Source organism: Phalacrocorax aristotelis, chromosome 3, assembly GCF_949628215.1.
Source record: "Phalacrocorax aristotelis chromosome 3, bGulAri2.1, whole genome shotgun sequence".
Classification (NCBI taxonomy): domain Eukaryota; kingdom Metazoa; phylum Chordata; class Aves; order Suliformes; family Phalacrocoracidae; genus Phalacrocorax; species Phalacrocorax aristotelis.
In genome coordinates, this window is record NC_134278.1 from 99,020,106 (window position 1) to 99,045,915 (window position 25,810).

General features: G+C 39.3%; 1 protein-coding gene across 1 annotated transcript in view; it reads right to left on the bottom strand.

Moving 5' to 3' along the window:
* Nucleotides 1-22,721: 22,721 nt before the first annotated feature.
* The window catches only part of LOC142055675 (ALK tyrosine kinase receptor-like), a 64,189-nt gene continuing 61,100 nt past the window's right edge, over nt 22,722-25,810 (bottom strand). The window contains exons 3-4 of the mRNA XM_075089795.1: nt 24,735-24,936; nt 22,722-22,734 (exon numbers count right to left, since the gene is read on the bottom strand). Of these exons, the coding sequence (XP_074945896.1) occupies nt 22,722-22,734; nt 24,735-24,936 (215 nt within the window). The remainder of the gene's footprint in view (nt 22,735-24,734; nt 24,937-25,810) is intronic.

Sequence of the window (25,810 nt, forward strand, 5' to 3'; positions counted from 1 at the left end):
AAACCAGAGCCTCACTCTCCATTAATATTATTAAAAATTACAGCTATTTTAAGGCAATCTGACAATTAACCTCCAACACAAGCAGGCATTAGTTACAGATACTTGGGTAGTTCCTGCGCCTCCTTCCTCCAGAGCTGCAAACCGAAATGTGCTAGTGAACCAAGTGAAAAATAATATACTTCTTCAAAATTCACAGTGTGACAATTAACTTTGCTTTCATTTGATGTCCCAATTTTGATCACTTCTGTAACGATGCAAGAAAGAAAGAAAACCAAAACTCTGCCATCACCCCTGAAAAGATCGTTTTAGCAGAACTCAGTGCCAAGGGCTCTGATTTACAGCCCTAGAGCATCTGTGGCTTAAAGCATTTCCCCAAGCCTTCTTAAGAAAAAGGAGAGAAAACATGACTAAATCAAGTCAGACTCCCCTGAGTCACGGCTGGTGAGGCCAGAGTCCTGCCCGCAGGGGCAACCAGACAACTGGTATGCTGGTAGTTACCCAACAGTTTGGTTTATTCAATATGGCAACCTTTGACTTAGTTTTGAAGGTAACTGAGGCTGGAGTAAGCATTTATCCTGTGAACATCTCCACTCAGGTGGCAAGTTTTTCAGGCAATTCTCCTCAAATATGCTTTTGTGATGGCAATCCGCACCATATGAATCTCAATTCAATTGCACACCACGGGATCATGCTGGATGAAGAATACAAGGATTCCAGAGAGCAGTAAGGGAAAAACATTTATCCCCAGCAGACCAAGCTGCTGAGAATTTGATAAAACACAACAATGATTCCTTCTCCTCCAAAACAACACGCTGACCCTACAGGGATTTCCTCCAGTGTCTCCATTCTCACAGTCCACTTTTATTGATAGAATTGCAATATATGGGGTGGGAGGGAACATAAATACAGAGCCAGCAGTAGCCATATCATGCTGAAGCTGATCAATAACAGCACAGGCTTCTGGGTTTTTGTTTTGTTAGGGTTTTTTATTTTCAGTGAGAGAGTGGCTTCATTTTTTGAAGTTGCAAAGGCAGGGAAACAGTACCTTTCCTCTCCTGCAGGAGGTTTGTCTCTGGAGTCGGACAGTTTGGGTGATTCCCAGCCAAGAGGTGGCACAGACCTAGCACAGTCATGTCTGAGTTGTGCTCTCAGACAACAAGCACACCTACGCATTCAGATGCAGACAGTAGCATGACAGCCACCACGGGCTGCAGCCACAGCATGTGCTAACTCCCACTCGGTGCCATTTGCCCACCTTTGCAGGTCCATGCTGCAAAGTCCTGCCCCCTCAGTTGGGCTTGGTAGTGAGACTCAGTCCTGTGCCACACAGCTACATGGCACTCAGCCCCAGACTGAGGCCTGTGGGCCCAGAGAAGCGGCAGCCCTGGCATGCAGCAGCAGACACCACCAGTGTAGGAGCCTCGACTCTCCGTCTGCTCAGTTCATACCAAGGTCTGTATTAAAGCAGAAAACCAGGAAGGCACTTGAAAGGGCACAGAGGAGTGAAGTGTAAAAATGAAAATCAACTTTGGCACCAACTGTTCTAGTGATTCTCTACATTACAGTACTAATTACTTTCTTTTCACGTACAGTCTGATTTATCCAAGACTGGTTAGCTCTGACATAGGTGCCAGGAGCCTCGATCTTGCCGTGTGCACTGACGTTCCATACTGCAGTAAAAGATGTGGGTAAGAGACAGGTACTCAGGAACTACTGTGCGAGATTGCTGGGGCAGTAGTTTGGTGTTATCAGAAACAGTCCTGGCATGTGAAATTCACTTTTTAGTGTGATTACGCTGGCTTCATTTCATTGGGAACATGGACATTTCACAAATATTATCTCTCAAATGTATTCACTGTATAAGGAAGAGAGCAAATTATTGCTAATTATGTCATCCTGAAAATATAATCAGGCTTAAATTTCTCTATCTTCTATTTAATCAGTGTACAAACAGCAACAAAAATGTCCTTCTCATTAAACTGAGAATCCTCTCGTCATTTCAGAACTGCTAGTGTTCATGTATATGTTGAACCATTTAACAATGTGAAACTAACACATAATTGGCAAAATTAAACTTAATATTTTTATACCTAAAGTAGCAGTAAATAAGCTTACATTGCCTATCACCTGAACATTAGATGTGCCAGACTATTGATCTCACTAGTTCTGCAGTCTGCCTCTATCATAGGGCCACTACACAATACTTGGGAAAGAGACGAAAAACAGCAATCCTGTAACACATTAAGTAATTGTTACAGCATGATAAACTGAAAAGAGATAATTCTTTTTGACCTCTGCAAGATATTAAATTTCCTGCATTTATTCTCTTCCCAGGTAGTGGAGGAACCCAAACTCGATCTCACAGAAAGAAAGAAATTAACTTTTGAATATTGATTTGCTAAGGATAATAAAGACTGAATACAAACTACCTAAGCTGCAACATGTAGCTTCAGACCTGAGCTAACTTTTTTAAAAGTTCACAGGAATTTTGACTCTGAACAACAACAACTTGAGGCTCATCATAAACATGTAACGTTTAGGGGAACACAGCTGGGGATACAAAACAGAGCTTTAGCTGAAATTAAGAGACAAAAACTCAGAGATCAGGGTTCCATTTTCAGACAACAGAATCATAGAAGTGTTGGTTGGAAGTAATCTAGTCCAATAGACTCTGATGTTGTGCATCATGCCATTTCCAGGGACGGGAAAGGGGGTGGTGAGTTCCCCACGTCTTCCACTTTCTTGCCTTTCCAAAAAACCTGCTTTAACACTCGTTATTCTCAGTCATTAGGAATTTGCCAGCCTCCTTCCCATTTACCATATTTTTTCATAGACCTCATACACAGCCCCACAAACACATCAGCCTACTTCTTCAGGACCCTTGGGCACATTCAGGTCCATGGATTTTAATACATCCACATTCTGTAGGCAGTCCCTGACTTGTTGCTCCCCTGATGTTGGCTGCAATTCTCCTTGCACAGAGGTCTAGGACCAGGCTTTGCTTGTGAAGACACAAATTTAAAAAATATCCATTACTTTTGCCTCTTCCATTTACCAACGGACAAAGACTTTTGCTGAATTTCCTTGTACTACTAGAGTATTTGCAGACTCCCTTCTTGTTAACTTTCACATTTGCTACTCATTCACCTCCAGCTGAGCATTGATATGATTTTGGATTAATTACTTAAGTCAACTTTTTCACAAATGCCCACTATTTTGGATTCATAATTTGACTTGAAGGCAAGAACTGACACAAGCTTAGGATATAACTTAACTTGGGGGATCTGTGTAAGGAATCTAAGCCCTTGAAACAGTTAATGGACAGTGAGGCCAGAGTTGGTGGAAGTTATGTGAAAATCCCCAACGGCATTTCTAGATGACCAACCAAAAATTCAGGCAGTCTTAGCAGATAAAAAGGCATGGTTTACAGCACCTCATGACTATGATTTACATTAAATAAAGAAAGTAACTCCTAATCAGGGCCTCATTTCAAAAATACATGCGAGCACTCAAACATTTCTAAAAGACATTGAAATCAAACGTTTATACTCTGGGCGGTCCAACACCCCATATTCTTTAACAAGCTCCTATTGTTCCTCAAGGCTGAGGAAACCAAGATTAAAAGCCTCTCTCAGGATCATCCAGCAGGTCAACTGCTGAGCTGGCCACAGACCTTCATTCACTTCCCAGCTCAGTCAATGACACTGGAACACACTCCTTGTATGCAAAACTGAGAGCACAATATATTATTACAAAAGGATGAATTGCTAAGAAAACAAGTGGAGAAACATTCACACACTAAGGACACACTGTAAAGTGAGAGTACACATTCTGTAGCTCTTCATGGAGACACGCTCAGCAAAAAATACCGCCAAAATAAAAAGCAATTGGGACCCTGGAGTGGCATAAATCTCTGATATACCATGTATATTTCTCATATTACAGACAATCTCAAGACTAAGGAGTAAGATCCCAGTCAGTCTGACAGAAGATGCTAACAAGCATCAAAAGCTATTTGAATTCAATTCAGTGTGTTAAATGGATCTCAGGAGGTGTCTATGAGTCAAACTCTCTTGCAGGGGAATCTCACATGGGAATCTGAAAGCCAGTGGCAACAGCACCGTGACAAAAGATGTATGGTACAGAAAGGGTAACACATGTATGGAGAACTCAAACAGACTAATGTCAATCATGCAGCAACTGGGGAGAGAGGTGGCAGCAGTACATACAGAAATTCTCTACTGAGTCATGTTGGGAGAAAGGGAGCAGATTAAGCTGTTAACTCACTTGCACAGACATTTACTCATTCTTCATAAAACCAAGACACAGCTATAATAGTTGTCAGAACTCAAAGCCACTTTCCACAGTTACGATGATTATTCATACTTCCAAATCTTACAAGCTGGAAGAGAAGTAACGCTAACGAACAAGCTGTCAATTGCAATACACAGCATTAAAACTACCTGGTCAGAAAAGGACTGGTTCTCTATAGTCGCATCTGATGTTAAAATTATTAAAAAGAATTTGTTAAGAAGACATTTTGGGAATTTTCTGGCTAAAGATGTTTTTTTCTGAAAACAAAAATATAGCGGAACAAAATTTTTAATAGAAATATACCAATGTCAATTATACTTCTATGTCAAAAAAGTTTTTCATTTCATGGTGGAATTTCTGTTAGCAGAAAGAGGGATCAATACTCGTCTCACCCCAAACACCACTAGAATAGACAAAATTCAGCTTGGAGCCAGACAAAATAGTATCTCCAGGCTGATACTCATGGGGAAGTGAGTGGTCTAGGCTGTGGGTGTACTGTGTGCTCCAGGATATATCCCAGGCTGTTCTGCATGACAGAAGAGAAGGACCTGACAAGGAAACACACACCTAACACTTGAAAAGGTGTTGGCTTTGTTACAACATAAAACAATTAAATGTAAAAAATGAATTAATGAGAAACAAACACTTTCCTAAGATGTTCTTTTATTAACCTAATCCTTTCAAAGCCTAAAGCAGTTTCTAGCTATAGAAAATACTAGCGTAAAAAAATAGGATAAAATCTAAGATGTAGAAAAGCAGATAATCCAGCATCAACTTAATGCAAAGGTTTTTTAAAAGCCTATTCCACTCCTGGAAATGCAATATTAGACCAAGAAAGAGCTGGTCTAGCCTGTGTTCCCAATTACTCTCAAAGCCAAATCTCAGCTTTCACATTTGGGCCAATTCCCACATTTGGCCAACTCTCCAAGTCCACACAGGAAAACAGGGCAAGCCATATTGCACATGAACGCAATCCTACCACCTGTGTGCTTGGATCTGTCATAAGACGTTGGCAGCCTGCAGAATGTAATACAGAAGGCTAAATGCCCTCCAAAATTGCTGTATGCATTTCTGAGTGAATGCCATGTGGGTGATCTGTATACTACACGCCAGAAATTAGAAACGAAATGGTAGAAAGGAAGGATATCTAATTTAGCAGATTATAAGTGGACACATATCCACTGGCTCAGTCAGGAGCAATGAATGAATGAATTTCCAAAGACCACTTGAGATTTGAAGAAACTGTACATAACTTAAGGACATGAAAGTGTTCAACACCAGCACTCTGCACTGTGAAGATTCAACTTACGTGTAAGTATCATGCTGAACTAGAAAGATGATTATGGTGAGTGAGTGATAAAGAGCTGAAGAATAAAAAGATTAGCTCAGACTTCAATATTTCATTCTTTACAACTGTACCTCAGCACCACTGGTATTGCCTATTGTTCCATAACAGGGCTTTCTTGCCACTTGTCCTACTCAAGGAAACCTGGATTGATCTGGCACTTACATCAACAACGTCTGAGAGAGATGAATGTCAACAGCTGTTATAATGAATAGAGATTTGGGTTAATCTTACAGAGACTACACACAGAATGTTTAGGATTGGTCTCAATTTTAATTACCGAATTTTATTTGTTGTTCTGATGGGGGGAAAAACGATTCCTTGTGCTAGGAGAAGGAGTAGTTCAAAAGGGAACAACAGGGACACAGGGCTAGCCAGTGGTCCCAACTCTGACCTAATCCTCTCTATGCTGTAAAACTATCAGGTGTTTATGTCTGACAACTATCATCTTTTCATGCAAGGCAACAGCAAAGGTTATGAGCAATGCTATGAAGAGCACACTGCAGCAGGTCAAGTGAGCGCTTTCAACTAATAGGAAAATATTCTATCCATGTCATCATACTGACTAGTGCTGACAACCTGTATTCAGACTTGGCAAGAGCCTACCACCACCACTGATAGTTTGTCGAAGGGATTGTACTTACTATAGCAAGATAGATGGATAATGATAATGAAATACGAAATTGTCACAGGCATGTCTTCCAGCCTCTTCTAGTCTGTCTGAAGGTACAAAACACCTCCAGCCTCAGTGATGGTGGTGGTGCAGAGTACCATACTCTCTGTCTAGGAATTAAACATTTTGGAATCTGTATAAATGTCATGCTTTGCCCAATATTCAGAATTAGGGCAGGTTCATACTTCATGCAGACAGATGTGTTCCTGTTTCCCAATGAACTGTGGAAGATATTTTAAGATATCATACCTGCTCTGGGCAACAGTTTATCCTGAACAGTGAAGTGATTCCATCTGTTGTTCTATTTCTTTAGACTAATGCCATAAAATCTTTCATTACAAAATTTGCTTTTAGCACTTGGAGAGTTGAAGGTTGGGATCCTGATTATGGCTGTGTGATGAAGAAACAGCACTCACAGAGAACAAAAAAAAAAAGAGCAGTATAAACAATGAGATGAAAAAAATTCTTCAAGGTTCAGAGCAAGCGTTCAGCAGGGCAATGGCTCAAAAGTGAAGTCTAACACCACTACACACACTGTGACACAGGACTGCTGGGTTCTGAATACAGACTTGTGAACAGTCCCTTAACATCGATGTCCTTCTAATAAGCTATCTGTAAGAAAGCAGAAAAGATGTAATAAAAAAACCTTATTATTTTATAAAGTCCTGCAGATTTTCACCTGAAAGGTATTGTTGAAGCGCAAAGCATTAAATTATATATGTCTAAGCCACATCATATATTAGCATAACTTCTTTGTTCCTCTAACAGTTTGTCCTTCTGCCTTAGTGAACTTCTCACACTATCTCCCCCCACCCCCAGGATAAAGTTTGCTAGCAGCCAGTATTTGGAGTACCTAAAATCAACATCTATATCCACAGTTTACTTGTCTGACTGCTGCTGCTTGAAATCGATGTATTGAAATTTACTTGCTGAAATTTCACATAGAAGATAAAAACTGCAGGGGATATCTGGGCAAAATTTCCCACTTTGCTTAACAAAAAAAAAAAAAAAAAAAAAAAAAAAAGAGGGTGGGGAACATTTAGGTAAAAATACTCCCTAGATGCAGCCCCTGACTGTATATATTTAAAAGCATATTAGGAAACTGAAATTCATCTAAAATATGGCTGCACTCCTGGCTGACAATTTAAGACTTGACTGAAAGACTACTAAACTCTATGGACAGATTCATAATCAAGAGGGCTTGAAATGAGCACTGAAAAGACCTGATGTTACCTTGTTGAAGACACACACCACAAGATACCCATTTTTCTAAATATTAAAAACCTCATTCTCTGCTTAACCGATGCTATGCACACCTGATGACACGCTTCCAGTTGCCAGCCTCTTTGTTTTACTCATATTGCTAAATTCAGCCTTACAGCACACATATTTGACAGGTTATCATCTATGGAAGAAAGCAACAAGTATGCTTTCAGCAGCTATTTCATCTTTCAAAAACAGTTTGTTTTGATTCAGGTTGTTCCTGTTCCATGGGTGTTTCCTGCAAATACGCTTATAAACACATCTACTACTACCAACGGTCATGGAAGAGCAATTTTAAAAGAAACAGCAGAGTATTAATAACAAGGCCACTTTGGTCTCTCTGTTTTTCGAGGATGATGAACACACAGGAAAAACCCAATTTCAGACATTAGAAATGTTGAAGGAAATTACGGGGGAAAAACAAAAACCTGTCTTATATTATTTTCTGAGTCAAGATGCTTTATTTCTAGTCAGCTGGACACTGAGAAGCACCTGTGTAATATGCTGTACTTGCATCACAGATTGGGCAGCCACATTTCCTCTACAAAATTAAATTACACAGTTTCGTCACAGTATGTCTTCAGTGCAGTGCTAATTACGGTGCCCTCATTCACAACCAAGCTCCAAGATGAACGGATGGGCAACCTTATGGCAAATCAACACTTGAGTTACTGATTTCTGCAATGGTGCTTCACTCTCACTGTTGTTTCTCCAGAGCTTTTGGGGCTTGTATCTTGACAGTATGTGGGACTGCAAGTAAATTGAGTGGCTCAGCCTTGCCAGGTGATTGTGAAGAGGAAAACATTCACTGTCATTTTGAGTACAGAGGCAGGATATCTGGGAGTGCCACTGTGGCTTGCAATCTCAGTGGAAGAAAAAGGAAAATTAACCACTTTCATTTAATTAGAAAGTGTTTCACTAGCTTGCTAGAACCATTTCTGGCTAGCAATAAAGTACTTAGCAAGTCTCTTTCAACAACAAGCATGTTGAGAATACACTGATAAGGCTATGCTATAATAACACTAAGATGTTAATGATACTGTTAACATAATTTTAATATAAATCTAAATGAAGGAATGGTGTTGCTGATATGGATTAGACACCCTACTGTCTCGACGCAATATCATTAAGGCACAAATATGAGCAGTGGACAAGACTTAAAAGGCAAGCTTTATGTGATGCTTCTTTGGAGCCTTCTCCAAGGCAACTATGTCCAGCATCCCGTTCTGCCAGGCCACAACAAAGGTGAGCAGGGTAAGGCACTGGAGTGTTGCCAGAAAGCAGTAGTTACAACAGTAGATCAAAACCAACGTTAACTGCATGTCTTGGTTTCTGCTAATATCAGCCTAGGCCTTCTCTAAGTTCAGAGTGATTTGTCAGTCAAAGTGTTAAGATGTTACTTTGAACTCATCTAATCTTAGGCTAGCCTGACAGTCTGCCAAACTGAAGAACCTTAAAATAAAACACCATTTTTCCCTCCTGACTTGTACATAATCTAATGCAGAAATTGGAAATAGGACCCAGTTACCCCTAAACTCAGTTTTCTGCAGGTTAATGGGGCAAAGAAAGAACTATGAACTTTGGTGGTACAACACTTTTGGAACAACTGTTGTCTCTAAGACTTTACAATTTATACACCCAGAAACTAACACAGTAAGAAAAATAATTTCTCTCTCACTTTCACACGTTTGAAGCCAAATTCCAAAGTGCAAGTACACATCAGTAATTTCATTCAGAAATCGGAAAAATGGAAGCTAAGGTATGCAGTCAGTGCCAACTAAACACAGCTCAGACAGAAGAGCTGGAGGCTGTTTCTTAGGAGCATAAAGGGAGCCAAGTGGTGGACCACTTGGCTCTCCAGTCAAGGGACAATGGTAGATGGAGATGAAGAAGGGACACTTCTCCCTCTAGGAAGGAGGCTAGAGGAGGAAAGAGAAAATCAGCATTTTAACACCACCAGAATAGCTTTCTGCTAGCAACGTGTTAATATAGAAACTCTCTATGATATTTTAAACTTCCTTTCAATTGTTGTGAAGACAACTGTAACCTCCTCTGCAAGGTCATAAAATTAATTACAGTGTAAGAAGGTATTCAAGATAACCAGCTTTCCAAACACACACCCATCCTGGGTGGAGAGAAGGGAGTGAATGAAACAAAGCATTTAATTAATTCAAAGGTTTTAGGCATGGTGGGAAAAACGCAGTTTACACTTAGAACACAATACTGTTATTTGCTAATACCCAACTTCTACAACACGAAGCCTGTAAATTCAACATGGGAGACCACCCCTTATTAGATAAATCCAGCAAGTCTCATTTTCACACTGGAATACCGTTTTCACTTAAGCACAGTGAAAGTGAAGATGTTCACATATTCAGCCACTATTAGTGTAACCTGAACCACATGTGTAAGTCCATCAAGTATCCTAGGGACAACCTAGACAACATTCTGTGAATTAGCAGCTTAAATTTATAGAGTAGAACTGATATAGCCAGATCTTAATTCTGCTTACAGAAGAAATACTGTGTCTTTCTTCCCTCGCCCTGTAATACACACAATTCTCATTTGAAACAATAGCTGAATATGCAATAATAATCTGTAATGTGAAATACTGTTAATGTGTTTCCTCTGAGAGTTCCTTTTCCAGAACATAGCAAAACTACTTTTATTGCTCAAGTTTTCATTACAGAAATGCCATAGTACATATATCTTTGGTCTCCCATGTACCTTGCTACAGAGCGTGACAAGCTAATGACAAGGCTTTTTTCCTGCCTCCCACGCCACCCCCCTTTTTTTACTATCATCAGTGCACTAATATTTGGATAGATTTACTTTAGAGCAAATGGTAAATGACTAGGAAGCTGTTTCCATTTCTCATTCTCATTCTGATTAACGAGCTGGAGGAACACTCCCTCCCTTCCTTCTTCTGTGGTTGAAAACATATTGAGCTTATGCCTCTTCCACACCATTAAAAAATAATTTTAGAATTGCATTCCCTAGCAGATGGATGGGACTTGATTAACACTGGAAGGTTTTCCAAAAGGGAATAAGGATCAGCAAAGCTACCCTTCAGCAGACATTCCAGGATGAAGGATGTAAGAAGATACAGTACCAGACTGTTGAAACAGAAAGCAAAAAGTGTGTGTGCATGGATGCGCATGTCTCTGTCTCTCACACAAATTATGTGCACAAGCAATGATGAGCCCATAAACAAAAAAAGCCCTCATTCCATATAAAGTCAAGCAAAAAGAGAAAGAGAAAACAGTAACTTTTTAGGGAGTGGGAGAGAAAAGGCCAGTTCCTGTGTATATTAAAAATGCACATGTGAGGGAGAGACACAATGAGGCAGAAAACCAGGAATATTATATACAGAAAAGAGAAAACTTCAAACATTGCTCAGCAAGTACTGAGAGCAGCCCAGGAACAAGACTAGAGAGACTTCTGGCTACATGAGCTGCAAACAACAAATTTTTATGGTGTTTGATGTCTCCAGTTTTCAGGAACACAAGGCTTTCAAATCAACAGGATGACGAAAACCATTCACCTCATTGCCAACTTTTCTTCCTTACAAAGACAACAGGTGCATCTTCAACTCTGAATAACTATTCTGGTCAAAGAGGGTAACTGTATAAAAAGACAGTAAATAAAGGATACATCTTTGCCCCTCAAGAACATCCTGAACTTTCCAAGAGGATGTTTAAAATACTTTTCTGATGTAAAAAGGCTTCAAAATCCATTTTACACCTAAACCGAAACCACTCTCACTAGGCAAGGAAGAGAAAAGAAGATACCTTCTGATGGGTAATTGAGCAACAGCTGAGTAAAGAATGACATTAACCTGCAGAAGTTATTACCATGGCTTGCTGTGCCAGTACTGAACAGTTACATTACAATGAATGTTGTTTGTAAAACAAACTCTATTATCAGTCAGTAGATAATAACTGAGCACAAACATGGCATAAATTATTACAGAAGACTACAAGCAGAAGTCATTAAGAAAAAGTCAATACTGGGAGAAAGCAGTCATATCAGTCCTAGAAGCAAAACAAGTTGGTAAAAGGCAACAAATTTCAGATTTGAAATCTAGCAATTTGACAGACAACTTCTTTTTTGCTCAATAATTAATAAAATTGTCCTACACCAGGGTGATTTATCTCCGCAAAGTAACTTTACTCTTTAAGTCTGAGAAAACATGGGACCCTTTGGCTTTGCTTTTACACTTCATGATGTTCAAAAAACCCAAACAATGTGTGAAGTAGCATCACAGTTGCACAGCTGTATTTTTAAAGCAAAACACAGATATTCATTTATCGGCATGTTTTACTTTGCTTTATATCGCTGACCTGCAGTATTTCTGTCAGAGTCAGTTCATTATTCAATGGTACTCCCTTATGATGCCATACTGCTGTATGTCACAGTTATACACAGACACTCAAATGGTGGTGTTATTCCTTGTACAAAGAGTGTTCCCATCAGCACTCGTGATGATGCTTCCTCATTTCATGCAACTTCTGTGGCATGCCACATCATGGCTGAAGAAGAGGTGCTGTCTCATCAGAGGGATAAAGAACAATCCCTGTGATAAAGGACATATAAACTTTGATGCACTTGAACTAAAGCAGCAAAACAATGTCCGCTGTAATCCTGAGCAGATAGCTAAGAAGGTACTTGAGGTCAGTCCAAGAAACCAGTATTTCATCTAGCTCGCCCTAAGGGAAAACACTTAATCAAAATTGAGAAGTTCTGATTTCATGGAAGATACAATTTCTGGGTAAAAGAAATCATGCAATTATCCTAAATTACTTCTGGCTTTTCATTTCTGCTTTTGCCTTCTCTGTGACATAGCTGAGACTCCATTATATATTAGGGGTTTCAAACTTCCAAATGGCAGTTCCCTTCCTAAGTAAAGTCCAGCTTCAAAAGAAAGGGAGAGCTCGTTTCACTGACTTGCAACATTTGTCCCAGAAAGTAGGCAATGCAGAACACATTCTGTGTTCTGGAGCTAAAGTGTAGCCTACCCATTGCAGTTAAGCCTGTGGCTCTATCAGAAATGGAAAACTAATAAGACATCCACTCACTTTTAAAAAAAAAAAAAAAACAACAAAAAAAACCACAAAACACCACACCAAACCCACCACCAAAAACATACTATTCAAGATGACTGCGGAGGAAAGTAACTCAAAAAAAGCCATCAGGATTTTGCTGTTTTAATTTCTCTGCTCATTGAAACTTTCTACTTGAAGTCAATTAAAACCAGGCATCAAAGGCACATGACATTGGGATTGGGTAGCGATTAGTTTGAAAAAGAAATGTTCACAATTCAGTTAGACACAATTCAGACATCCATGTCTTTGGACTGGGGAGTATTAATGCAATATGGAGAGCTGGGAAGTGTATGGAGAAGAGAACATACAAAGAATATGTGCAATGCCTGTCCCCTGCAGGGTAGAAATGTATCTGCCATGTGCTGCTCCTGATGAGGACTCAGGAGCAGACGCAGTGCTAGAATTTTCCTAGCCCATGAACAATTCATTTTTCTTCCTCTTAACTTTGCCCCACAAGTGTTTCTGTATTGCAACAAATGCAGAATCTATATTTTGTGCATATGCTGAAATTCGGTGGATTAATGCCTGCTCCCCAAACAGTGCTAGACCACACACCTGAGGTGATGGAGATACATGTTAACATCTCTGCTGGAATCAATTCCTTTGACTCTGAAAATACAGATATTAACTTTTTTTCTCCCCATTAAAACCTGCACTCTTCCAGTAAAAATAACGCCATAAATGCCGTGCCGCTCAGCCGCACTTCTATTGAATACAACCTCACTAATGATCTGCTAGAATATCTCTTTAATGCTTGATTGTGTCCATCTGTATAGCACCACCTACTTCAGTGGGATCTTAATGTTTTTAAGAGTCCTTCAGATCACTTGATGGAAGCGCTGCTGGAAAGCTATAGCATCACTTACCTAAATTGTGTGGCCCTTTTGTGAAAATTCACCTCAATGAGGCCAGTTTGCAAGCCTCTAACAAGCTGATGTTTGTGTCTGCTTGGCAAAGATTTTCCTCCAGAAGTTGCAGCTGAATTAACACAAGGGAAGGTGTCCAGCTCACCCTGGGCTGCAGCAGGCAGTACCAGACCTGGGTGCACAAAATAAACTGCTCTGTGCCTCCCCCAGCATTTGGACCCAGAACATGTGAAGAAGAAATATACCTGAGTCAAAGGCAAGCAGGACAGGAGCAAGAGACGGAGTGAAAGGAGATGAAAGGAGAGAGAGAATGAGACCTATGTAGGAACTGGAAAGTGTGTTTAGAAGGAAAGCCTGCAGACAAAACTGAAGGGAAGAGTATGTGGAGATGGAGGGAGCAGGGAACAAGTGAGCCCTGGAATAAACAAGAAGAGATAAAAGAGCTGGCAGAAAGACAGAAGTTCTGTTGTCCAAGACAACACCACCACTCTTTCTGTTTATACATTATTAAGGAAAAAAGTCAGCAAAATAGGAATTTTTTAAAAAATCTTTCAGAATAGAGTACTGGCGGCAAGCAATAATTGAAAAGAAAGCAGAATGTTCTTGAAAACAGCTTTTTAAAATTGATAGTGATCTGACTGTTGATAAACATTGAAGTTGATAGTAGCTGTCATTGTTTGAGAGGGGCACTGTCAACTGCAACTGCCTTGATACTGGCAATCAAAATCCCCTATCTAAAACAGAAATAGTAAGAGCAGAGTCAATTCCCTTTCAAATAGTCCAGATACATGCCCCAGGCTTGACCTGGAGAAATCGCCTAAAGGAATGAAAGGAGCCCAAGTTCCCAGACAACTGGCTTTTTTAAAAAAAAAAGAAATCAACTTGTGTCAGATGTTATCTAGAGATATCTAAGAAATGAGCCTCTGAATAGCTCATCTGGCATGAAATAATAACAAATTGCAATCATCATGGTTTTGATATGGATCTGAATTGTCAAAAACATTAGCCCACACTTCCCACACCACAGCCTCCTGAAAGCCAGGCATTTAGAAGGGAAAGGAGCAGAGATGCAAGAAACAGTTGCTAGATTTGAGAACACTGTCTCCATTCAAATTAAGACAATATTGAGGTGGACCATCTCACATTTTTATTTTCTGATGGTAGTACATTTAGATAGACACTCTTAGGATGTTTAACATCCTAAAAATAATCGAGTCATCCATTGCACTTAACGTACTGATAGCAATCTTCCAACTAAAGTTATCTTAACATCTCTGAGTAAGCACACTGCACAGGGAAAGTTTTTCACTGTTTTGTGTTCTTATTCTGCTGAAGAAAATCAGATTGTTTGGTTTCTTTATTAAAAAGTATTTAAATGTAAATATTTTGATAAAATCTTCCCCTTGGTGTAATTTTGTTCTATTATAAAGGCATCATAATAAGTGTCCACTGATCTGAACATGAGACAGCTGAGTTTGTCTCACTTACTCTACTGCTTGTATTCCTTGCTAGATGAAGCAGAGTCACAAAAACTTCATTGCCTCATGAAGGATGTAGACTTGCGCCAATCTTCTGCAGCCTTGTCCTCATGCGAACTTCATCAAGGATGGCAGACGGTGCTGCTGGTTCAAGTCCCAGATTAGAATAGCTTTATCTTGTCAAAAGAAACTTTATTATGCATCTTTGTGGCCTCAATCCATCAGCACGAATGGCACGGCAAACCAGGGATGATCAGGAAAGGCTCCAATCACATTCCATAAACAAACTTCACTGCTGTTATGTCCAATAGAAAATCATATATAGTCAACCTGATATAGGAGGCAACAAATGTCATAAGGTTACAGACTGACTTTTATAAAGAGCTGGCAACTGTACTCAGTGACTCAGAGAACTCAATGTCCATAATGAAAAACTGATGAACTCAACCCTTGCAAAAAAAGGTAGGGAAAAGACAAGTACTTCCAAATGCGATGGGGAGGGCTGTTCATTTCTGTATACAAGATACCAAAATGCTACTGTGCAAGCCATGAATGTTCATGGCTTCACCGTATTGATTTATTTTAAGAACAAGCATTATCCAGCACAGTAGGTGGAAAAGCCTTCCTCTACAGTGCACAAGTCAAGAAATAAGCTGAACAAAGCAATGTATAAAGCAGATCTGACAACTCTGAAACCTGTGCCTTCGATATTGGTGTCAACTGGAAACCATGTTTTTGCCAGACTAGCCACTGACATTAATGGTTTGCCACTGACAGTACAGAAGAACCCTTGAGACAGTATTTTGTTACAGGAATATAATTCCTATTGTACCAGATGTGTGGCATGGAAAACTGTAAAACTGCAAAGCAAACAAAGGTAGCTATCTGACAGAAAAATGACAGAAAAATGCTTTCAGGTATTAACAATACTATTTAACAAATACAGTACACGAGTTTTAGATTAAAAGCTCTGCAAATTGCTTCACATTGGTGTGAAACACACAGTCCCCAGTGAATTCCTGAGCGTTGAGTGGAAAACACCTAATTTACCAGCACTTGAGAATAACCATTTTTGGTGAGGCAGCAATATAGAAAGTGTTCCTTAAAGTGAGGGTGCAAAGATGCTCCGCTGGGCTTGAACCCTGCGGTGCAAGTCATGAAACAGAACAGAGATACTTTAAGAGCAATACCTGAGAATGCAGTTCAGAATGCAGAATCAACTGCATTACCACTACATTAACACTCCTAGCAGCTGGATGGATCAAGGACACAATTTTTAAGACTTGCAAGGTTATCAGCACCTAGTTAACAATTTCTCTTTGAATTTGAAGGGAGAAATACAACCTTGTAAATCTTCTATAGTACTTACTACGGCAGGGTAGATTTGCCTTGGATAAGAAAGAGATTCTTAAGCATTAGCAATGAAAGCCCTGAGGAAATTGTGCACAATGACAAAACCACGATCCAAGGTGGGACAGCCGCAGAGGAGGTTGCACAGAAATGAGAAGGTTTTAAAGGTCAAAAATAAGTAGGAGATACAGAAAGCAATTATACCACAGGCTAGTTATAAAACTTTGCCAACAGCAGAACGACATAGAGCTTAGCCTGAGGGGAGCAGAAAAATAACTGGAAACAAGGCTGGCAATATTAATGAGGTGTCTCGCCTAGTCTCTGGAAACAAATGTTGGAAGCATTTTGGCTGTGGGAAAGCATAGTTGGACACTACATAGCAAAGGATCCTAAAGATACTGCTTGCAATTCTGTAGAGCAAGGGACACCTAAACCAAGAAGAGAAAAGATGACAAAATGAAGTGTGTGTGTGCTTGGGAAGAGGAGGCTAGGTGGTTTGTGCATGTGTGGCGGTTTGTTTGTTTGTTTAGGTTTTAGGAAACTGAAATTCATCCTGGCATGTCTACACAGATAGGAAGTACAACATGGGCTAGCATCAACATGGGGCTGTTAGGAATAGTTCGGGCTGCTTTTAAAAATTGAAGTAGAAGCCTCAGGTAGAGAGGAACTCTTATGAGTTCTTTAAAACAAGGGAACAAGTTAAAGGAATAAGAGAAGCGGGGGGGAAAGAGCCCAGACTTTGGAAAGTGATAATAGCACAGTGACCAGAAAAGAGGAGCCTGCAAATAATTCTGAAGGACACAACTTATAAAAGTTTAAGATGACAGATTTTTGTGCCCAGGATTTGGACAGTATAAAAGTTGGATTAGGTTGCTCTGAGTGGTTTGAAAAATTGTTTCAGCCATGTAAGAATTTATATTAAAGAATCTTTGGTTTTGAAATAATAAATACCCAAACCCGCCACTTTTCAGGGTGCCCAACTCAGTTTGGCATCATTTCTACAGGGTCAGATGTGCCACCCTCTGGAGTTTCATGCACAGAAGCAGCTCCCAAAGCCCAAGCAGGCTACCAACGGGTGCTTCAATTAATTGGGAAGCCACCAGGATCCTTGTGCCAATGCACACTGGGAATCCAACTCACCACCTTAGCCCTCCTCCACTACAGTGTGTTCAGCACTATGTTAAAAGCAGCAGAAAAGGCTACTCTACACGGTATTCATAAAACTGAACTTTTACCCTGAAAAATAAATGTCTTTCCTTCTACTGTTCCATTCCCTATACATTAAGTAATTTGCTTCTGTAGTAAGCCAAATTTTGATACATTCAGCAAAAATTTTCTTCATTTGCTACTTTTATTTCAACTTCAAAATGACTTTCCCTGTCGTTTTTTATAATTGTAATTGGAAGTAGACTACGTAACTTTCGCCCTCCTGATTGCATTTGAATCTGGCAAACATTAATAAATGGCAGCACTGCCACCTAATAACTGTCTGGTAACATATTAGAAGACAAGAAAGAGCACTTTTCCCCTCCCTACTGCCCTGAACTGATTTCCAATCAGTTTGATTGGGACTGTAATCAACTGGGGGTGGGGGGAAGTAATTGCAATTACTTATTACTGAACTTACATCTGTTGGCTTTGGTTGGTTCAAGAGGTCATACAATATTGTTGCTTCACAATAGGATATACCACAATAGTGAATGACACTCAAAATTCAGTTTCTGGTAATATTAATATATCATTCTTTGTAATAAATAGTTCGCTTCCATATATATGTCTGTAAGAGGAAATAAACTGCTACAGTCCAATCTCAATTGACAATACAGTAAATCCTTCTGGAGCAGATTGAAGCTACTGCTTTGTTGCACTTGAGGTTACATGCAAAAATAAGGCACGCTCTAAAGGAAACCAATGCTGCATAAAATCTACACAAAGGATCCAAGATTATCTCAAGAAATAATATAGCACTTTATCAGCAGCAAAACCACTAGGAAGTTTAAAGAAGTGTACTGACACATACCTACTTGTAGTGTTAAAGTGACAACTTAATCTACATAATCTAGTGCTCAAGTGGAATGGGCAAACAATCTTTCCACATCTGCAGACATTTGTATATCAGGTTCATACTGTTTCATAAAGCTTTGAAGGGCTCCATTTTACCTTACACATTCTGAAGGGGTTTAATTTAAATCTCCTCATCCACTGAAAACAATCTACCAATGAATTCCTGAAGGTGCCACAACCAACAAAGTTAAAGCTTTCTTCATATCTAGACTTGAAATACTGAAAGAACCAAGGTTTTGTTAGATGGAGATGAAAAACTTCTTTCCAAATACAAGCATCTGCTGTGAAAAGGACTGATTCTTCACAGGTATAAAGGACAGTATTTTTTGAAGGGAAGGTGGAAAAGAGACACCAACATTTTTCTGTTCGTTTTTCTTTTCCTTTCTTTGCATTTAATTTGACAGACTGAAAGGGACTAAAAGTTGGCTAGTGGATAACAGGGCAGGAATTTTAAGTGCTAATTTTCTGTCTAGAACAATTGAAGTTTCCTTTCTAAAAGTAAGGACTAGTGGTGCCTGACCACCAAGGTGGGAGAGCTTAGTTTCTAAGGAATCCATAAATCCAGATTATTTTCCTGGATTACCTGAATTTCTCAAATATATAGTTTAGACTGAACAACTTAAACTCCTGATTTAGAATTCTCTGGAAGTAAAATGTGCTGTAAATTTTTTGAGACATATTTTGATGCCTAAAAATGAGTTTAAGTGCCCATATGAAGTACCCAAATACACACACTTTGGTCTTCATTATTCTTATGTCATAGACCAGGCATTTGCAAAACAAAGGCTGGACCTAGTAAAGTGTTTTTTCAAGAAGAAGAAGGAAAAAAAACCCCATCCACAAATAGCCAAGCAAATTCATATTACCACTAACTTGAGAAAGGTACTTTTAGAGTTAAAGGGTTCCAAGAAAGTGAATTCCTTCTACTAAGCCCATGGTCTGTGAGACAGACTAGTGAAGCTATTGGAAAGACAGAAAAAAAAAAAAAAGAAAAGAAAAGAAAAAGAACAAGAAAAGGAACAACACTAGTACAAGAAATAACCTTCAGACTTCAAGCCCCAAGGTCAGATGTGACAGATGCTTCTGATTCCTTCGTTTATTTTCATGACATCTATCAATGCAACCAATCTCAAGTGAAGTTGTAGATGCCAGAAAGGGAATACCCTATCATGATTTGTAGTAACCTATGAAATCAAGTTCTCTTTCTCTGTTAGAAGTGCTCTGTGAAGAAATATACTTGTACCTACTAAAGCACTGATTATTTGGAGTAGTAGTATTTTTTTGCTTCCTTGCTCATGTATGCATGTTCAGATCTCAAGTTTTATTTAAGAGACACCTTTTACTTCACAATATTTACACAAAAGTCCTCAGATGAATCTCAAGTTTGGTTAAGGATCTAGACTAGTCTAGAGATTCTAACAGCCCAAAAATCACATATGACTTGCAAAGTCATTTTATCTGGTTTGCATAGGTATGCTTAAGTCAAAAGATATGTAGTTCAGTACCAAAAATTCTATGCAGGGATTCTACAGTCCCCACCCCCTAAGTGTGGGGTGACAGAACAGATCATGTTGATCTGTCAGCGCCACAGCCTCAGCCTCTCTTTGCCTCTAAAGTGTTGCAAGTATTTGTAGGAAGAGAAAAAGTCCCACTAACATAAAGCAATTACAGTCTAAAAAGACACAGAAAACTGTCTAAGAGAAACTACACTGCTCTGTTCTGTAGAGAAAAAGCAGCAACACTACAGAACAGGTGGTGTGCCTGGCTCATGCAGGAAATGTGGGATAGATCTCAGAAGTGAACTCAGTCCAGTAGTTCAAATCTTATCTTTTGAATCTACATCTGAACAAGGCTGGCATCCTGGTATTCTTGCTGAAGTAGATGATCTGAGGATCTTCCCCGCCTCCTCTCTTCAGGGACTCCTCAATTACGTTCAGTCATGTGAACTATTAAGATCCACTTGTAACATTATTTTTTGGGGCAAGAATGTGATTTTGGAATTAGTGATGGGGAAGGTCTGCAATGAAAGATCAAATCAAAGTTACGCTGTCATTTGCTATGGGCTTACTAAAAAGTTTGGTTTGACATATAGTACATAATACTGCAACTTACCCTTAATAGTGCAGGTAGAGATGTAAAATAATAATGGTAATTAAAATGAACACTGCTATTTTTGTCCTTGCCCAACTCTAACATCTTCCACCAATCAAAAGAAATAAAAATCAATCCTGTATTACAAATTCTGACCTTGCTGACAAGTTTTCCTTTGTGTTTTCCCTACTCTACTAAGCACATTTACAATCTTACTAGCTTTATAATTATAAATTTAACAGATGGGAAAACAAATAAGAGGTGAAATGAAATCAGTGGCCACAGTGACAGTCTGACAAGTACCCACACATCAACATTCAAATTGTGGAAGTAACTCTGCTTTGCTAAATAACCAATATGCTATGTAAACGTACTTGCTGCCTCCTCACCTCCAGTAACACAAAACAGGAAGTCCATTAAACAGCGATAAGAAAGGACTGCATGAAGCACCATGGGAACAGAAATACAGCAAAAGACAGTACCCACATCTAGTGGCACTTGGGATAAATCAGAAAGTGAAGTGCTCTGCTCTGTGGCAGGCATTATAACAACTCTTCTGCCATTACAAAGGATCAATAGCACTGCCCTGATTCTCTCCCTGTATCATTTGCAGGTGCTTGTAAACACAACAGAATTTCAAGAGATGCCGGAAGACACCTAACCATATCAAAAACACATCCACAAAGTCAGATCATCTAGAAATTCTATCATGCAACAAATCTAATTGAAAGAGAATATAGTAATGTGTTGTTCCTCATAGAGGAATCCTACTGATGGCTTAGGAACTAAATTAGAGAACGTCTAGCCAAAGGTGTTCCAAAACCCACAGATTAAATAGAGAGTAAGATCTTTCTCCTATTTCAAAACAAATAAAAAAGGTATACAATTCTGTTGAACTGATAAACAAGGACTTAATTATCTTCTGAGCAGTAAGCATTGTTGCAAATATTATGTAGAAAAGTTATTATTGTATTTGGCAAAGTTTCTGTATAATGCAAACCAAGCATCCCTTTGCCAGCCTCTGGTGTTTCATAGCTCGGGAACCATTCGCAGTTATCACTTCTGGCATATTCTTCCTGGTGTCTGTTCCATCTGCCCTATCCTACTGCTATGTAATGCATCTTAAATTAGCTAGCTTTCTGCCTACGCGCAATAGATCAGCTACAATGAAATATGTCAAGTCACAAAAAAACCCAAATATGGTTCTTCCACACAACAATTTCTGTAATGACTATGCCTCATTATGGAATTAGTACAACTCTAGTCCACAGGCTTGGGCTATTTTTTTGCTGGAGAGAATGAGAGCAGAGGAGCAAACAGAACATCACTAGTTCTGCCTTCGAGTCTTTACACATGCTGAATAACCATCAAAATCACCTGGCCTTTTGCACACAAAGACAATGTGGTTGAACCCTGGTAACAAATAATATTAGGTGCTATGCTGTCTCTACCTGACTAGCAAAGTTTCATAGCTTTACATATATTCTACTTAAAATCAGCTCCAAGTGACCTCAAACAAAACCTTTGCTTGCCTGGTTTCACCCTGAAGAAAACAGTAATACCTGACGGCATCTACATTCTTCTCTTGTAAATGTACATGAACTGTGAAGACCTCATAAGGTGTTAATATATGTAATTCAGGTTATGAGGTTAAAAAAAAAAAAAAAGAAGAAGGGTAAAAAGATACTGTGTACAGCTCAAGATATGTGTATATCTCAAGATACGAGAAAATCCACCCTGGAATTAATTTATTGCCTCACCTCCCTTTGGGTGCATTTGTTTCAATAAAACATACTCTTCCTGCTATAAGCTTGATTTTCAGTAATGGCATGGACTCACTACTGCACATACAAGTCACTGGGAACAACACACACTTTACACCTCTTGTTAGAAAAACAATATACAAAGCGCATTGAATCAAAGAAGTGTCACCTGTGAAACTTTAAAGTGTTTTCATTTGTAGCACAGGCTCATCACTGAGAAATTCAATTACCTCCTGCCCAGAGCTGAAATTTTAGAAATCACTTGGTTATCACGTGGTCAAATAATTCATTACAAAACAATACAATTTTTTGCAATTTCCAAGACAAAATATTAAACGGAACAGATTTCCACTGTAGGATTGTCAGTTCATTTCAGAACTTTACTGAATTATTCTTGACTTCCAATCAGCTATTCTTGATCCCTATTTAAAGAAAATAAGATTTTTACAAAAGTGAGATTTACATGTTTTGTTATCAGAGCTGGGATAATCAAATATTATCACTCCAAACAAAGGGCAGAGGAGCACTCATAAATTCTGGAACGAAGGCTCAGGGCAAATGATAACAAACTGCTACCCTATCATCTGTGGCTGCAGTCTATGGGTAGGTACTTAACTATCCCTACGTGATATTTATGCGGGCACAATATCAGAGCCTTTCTGCATTGCTGAGCTGGGGCAAGAGCTACAACTCTCACAGCGAAGAGACAAGACCAGAGGAAGAGAAATGAACCAGCCAGTTGCTCCAACTGCAAAGTTTTGTAGCATGCAGAGTACCAAGGAGTCAGCCATGTGAAACCATGAAAGCCACAGGCACATCCTTTCTACCCTGTGTGCCACAGAAATGCTGCTGGGGACCAAGCTACACTTCCTGCAAGTGTATGGGATAGCCAAGTTATAACCAAGACCACCTTCTTTAAAAGTACAGACCCTCTTTACTCTGGTGACAATCTCCACCTGCAATGCACTGCTGAGCAGTCCATACTGTCTCCAGCAGACGGCAAAGGTAGGCATTTGTTATTGTAGTTAATCTTCCCCTTCCCTTCAAGGTTCCTTACATTCAGCACTTGCATGTGCTCCTGGTGAGTTCTGCCTGCCCACAGATCCAAGCCAGAGCCCCTCCATGCAGCACAGCACAGCTTTTTACACACAGCAGTATTCCCTGCAAATGCCAAGGAGCAGTGGCATTGCCAATGCAGGAGGCACTTTGCACAAAGCATGTTTATTAGCTGTGACATAAAGCACAGCATTTGCAAAGAGCTAAGGAAGAAGACAGCTGCTGCAGCTCCCCTAATTACAGTTCCCCAGACATCAACAGTAATTTACAATTTGGATGATGTTGCTGGAACTATGATCTAGATCCACATACAAGCTCTCCTCCTCACTTTTATAGGCCATGTGTTATAGGAGATTACGACTATTCGAAGTGTTTCTCTGAGTTGGTTACCTCCTGTCAGGTTTTTTATTGTGCATTCTTCTTTTGCTACTGGAAAATACAGAATTTTCTTTAGACATAATCAGATAATCACATCTTATTACAGGCACAAGCCAGCAGGACTTGCTATTAGAAACTCTCCAATCTATCACATCAAAACAAAGAACATTTGTGACGCTTAGTAAAAATTATGCTTCTTTACACACATTTCACAGCAGAAGTGAAAAATACAAATAAAAAAAATCAGGATATAGAACAGGTAGAACATTAGCCTCACATATATCCAAACCCAGCTCTAAGTTATTCTACTAGTATAGCATTTAGAAACATCTACTATGTTCAGCTATGGCTCCTGTTGTTATGCTGCTAAATAAAATTTAAAAGAACACGCAGGAAGTCTGACAAATTAATTTAATTGTTGATGATGTTTTAGTTGCACAAAGAGGATAAAACATTTCAAACAGTTGCACTCTTGAAAGACCAAAACCCTTCCTCTTCCAGCAGTAGCTCTGAACTGTTCTTCTGACAAGAGACGGCATTTAAAAAAACCACGCAAATGCAAGATGAAACTTAAAACATATGCAGACATATGAAACTGCAAAGACTGAATAGATATTGTAAGCCCAATAGTATACTTGGGTAAAGAAGTTGTAAAAAGAAATCAGAGCAAATTAAGACAGAAAAACTTTAAACTTCAGATGAGTATCCACACCAGGTCTGTACTTGTAAGCACTGAGAATAAAGACAATGTCGAGTCAGAGACTCACGGTTTACATGGATCCAGTAATTTGGTGATGCTTTGTGTAATAAAATGAGCACCAATCTCTAGCTTCTACAACAGCTTAGAACCGTGAAAGACCAACATCTGCTTGGTGTGGTGTCCTGCTCCCCTTAGTAGATGTGCAGCATGCATTTTGTGGCTGTATTGCTGCACAATCATGATTCTTCTCAAGTCAAGCTGTGAGTCAAATGAGAGGATGAGACTTACCCATGTTTCTCTGGACTCTCCACTGACAATATTTCACTACGGCTTTCATCAATGGGAAGGACATGCGCAATATATTCTCCATTCTGCTGGTAAAACTTATAAACAGCCACTTGAACTATGCATTGGTCACTGCTGCTTCTCAGCCAAGGGCTCAGGATGACAGGGCTCAGCCTCTCTGATGCATTAAGAAACAGGAATAAACCTAGAACAGATGAGGCAACAAGAAAGCTTTAAGAATAACAACAACAACAACAAAAAAGCCTCACAGAGTGCAGACGAATACCTGCAGTTTCTATGCCACTCACTCTCCAGCCCTTCCATACCTCCCAGTCAAAGATTATCTTTGCCAACTCGTTTGGAAAGTTTGCCCATTTTGTATGAAACTCATTAAGATCTGCCTGGGCAAGCAACATTTCAACTCGCCTTTGGATGGTCCAAAACAAAGATTACATTTAGATTTAACTCCCAGAAGAAAATGGACAAAGTGGAAAAAGCCATAAGTATTATTGATAGGGAAAAATAAGGAACAGCAATAATAAAACTCAATCAACCAAGAGACTTCCAAAGGTAACCCCAGACAGGTGATTATGGGGTTTTAGGTTTAGATTCTTATTTTCATGTACCTACTCTTCCTGGACTTCATCCCCATCCCTGCAATTTCTCAGATGTGGTCCAGAGCCAAAACATTATGGCCTTGTCCAGTGGGATCTTGATTTGACAGCTCAGATACACATTAATACTTTATATCTAGTTTTCTTTCCCAAATAAAGAGCACAAATTCAATAGCTTTACTTTTGTTCTTCTATAAATGGGAGTATGCAGCATTTTTAAGTCATTAGAGTCAGGATTAAGGCTTGACATCATTTTCTTTCTTCAGCAATTCATTCTAACGTATTAATTTTATATGCAGCTAATCCACATTAAACATTTCATTATTATCCGGTACATTGAATCCCTTGGCCTAATTCTATTTCAATACAATCTGAAGCTTATCCAGTGGGACAGAGGTAATGCATTTTCATCACACTTGCTCATTTCAGGTAAGTCAAATTACTCCCTTTTGGCAGCTGACCAAT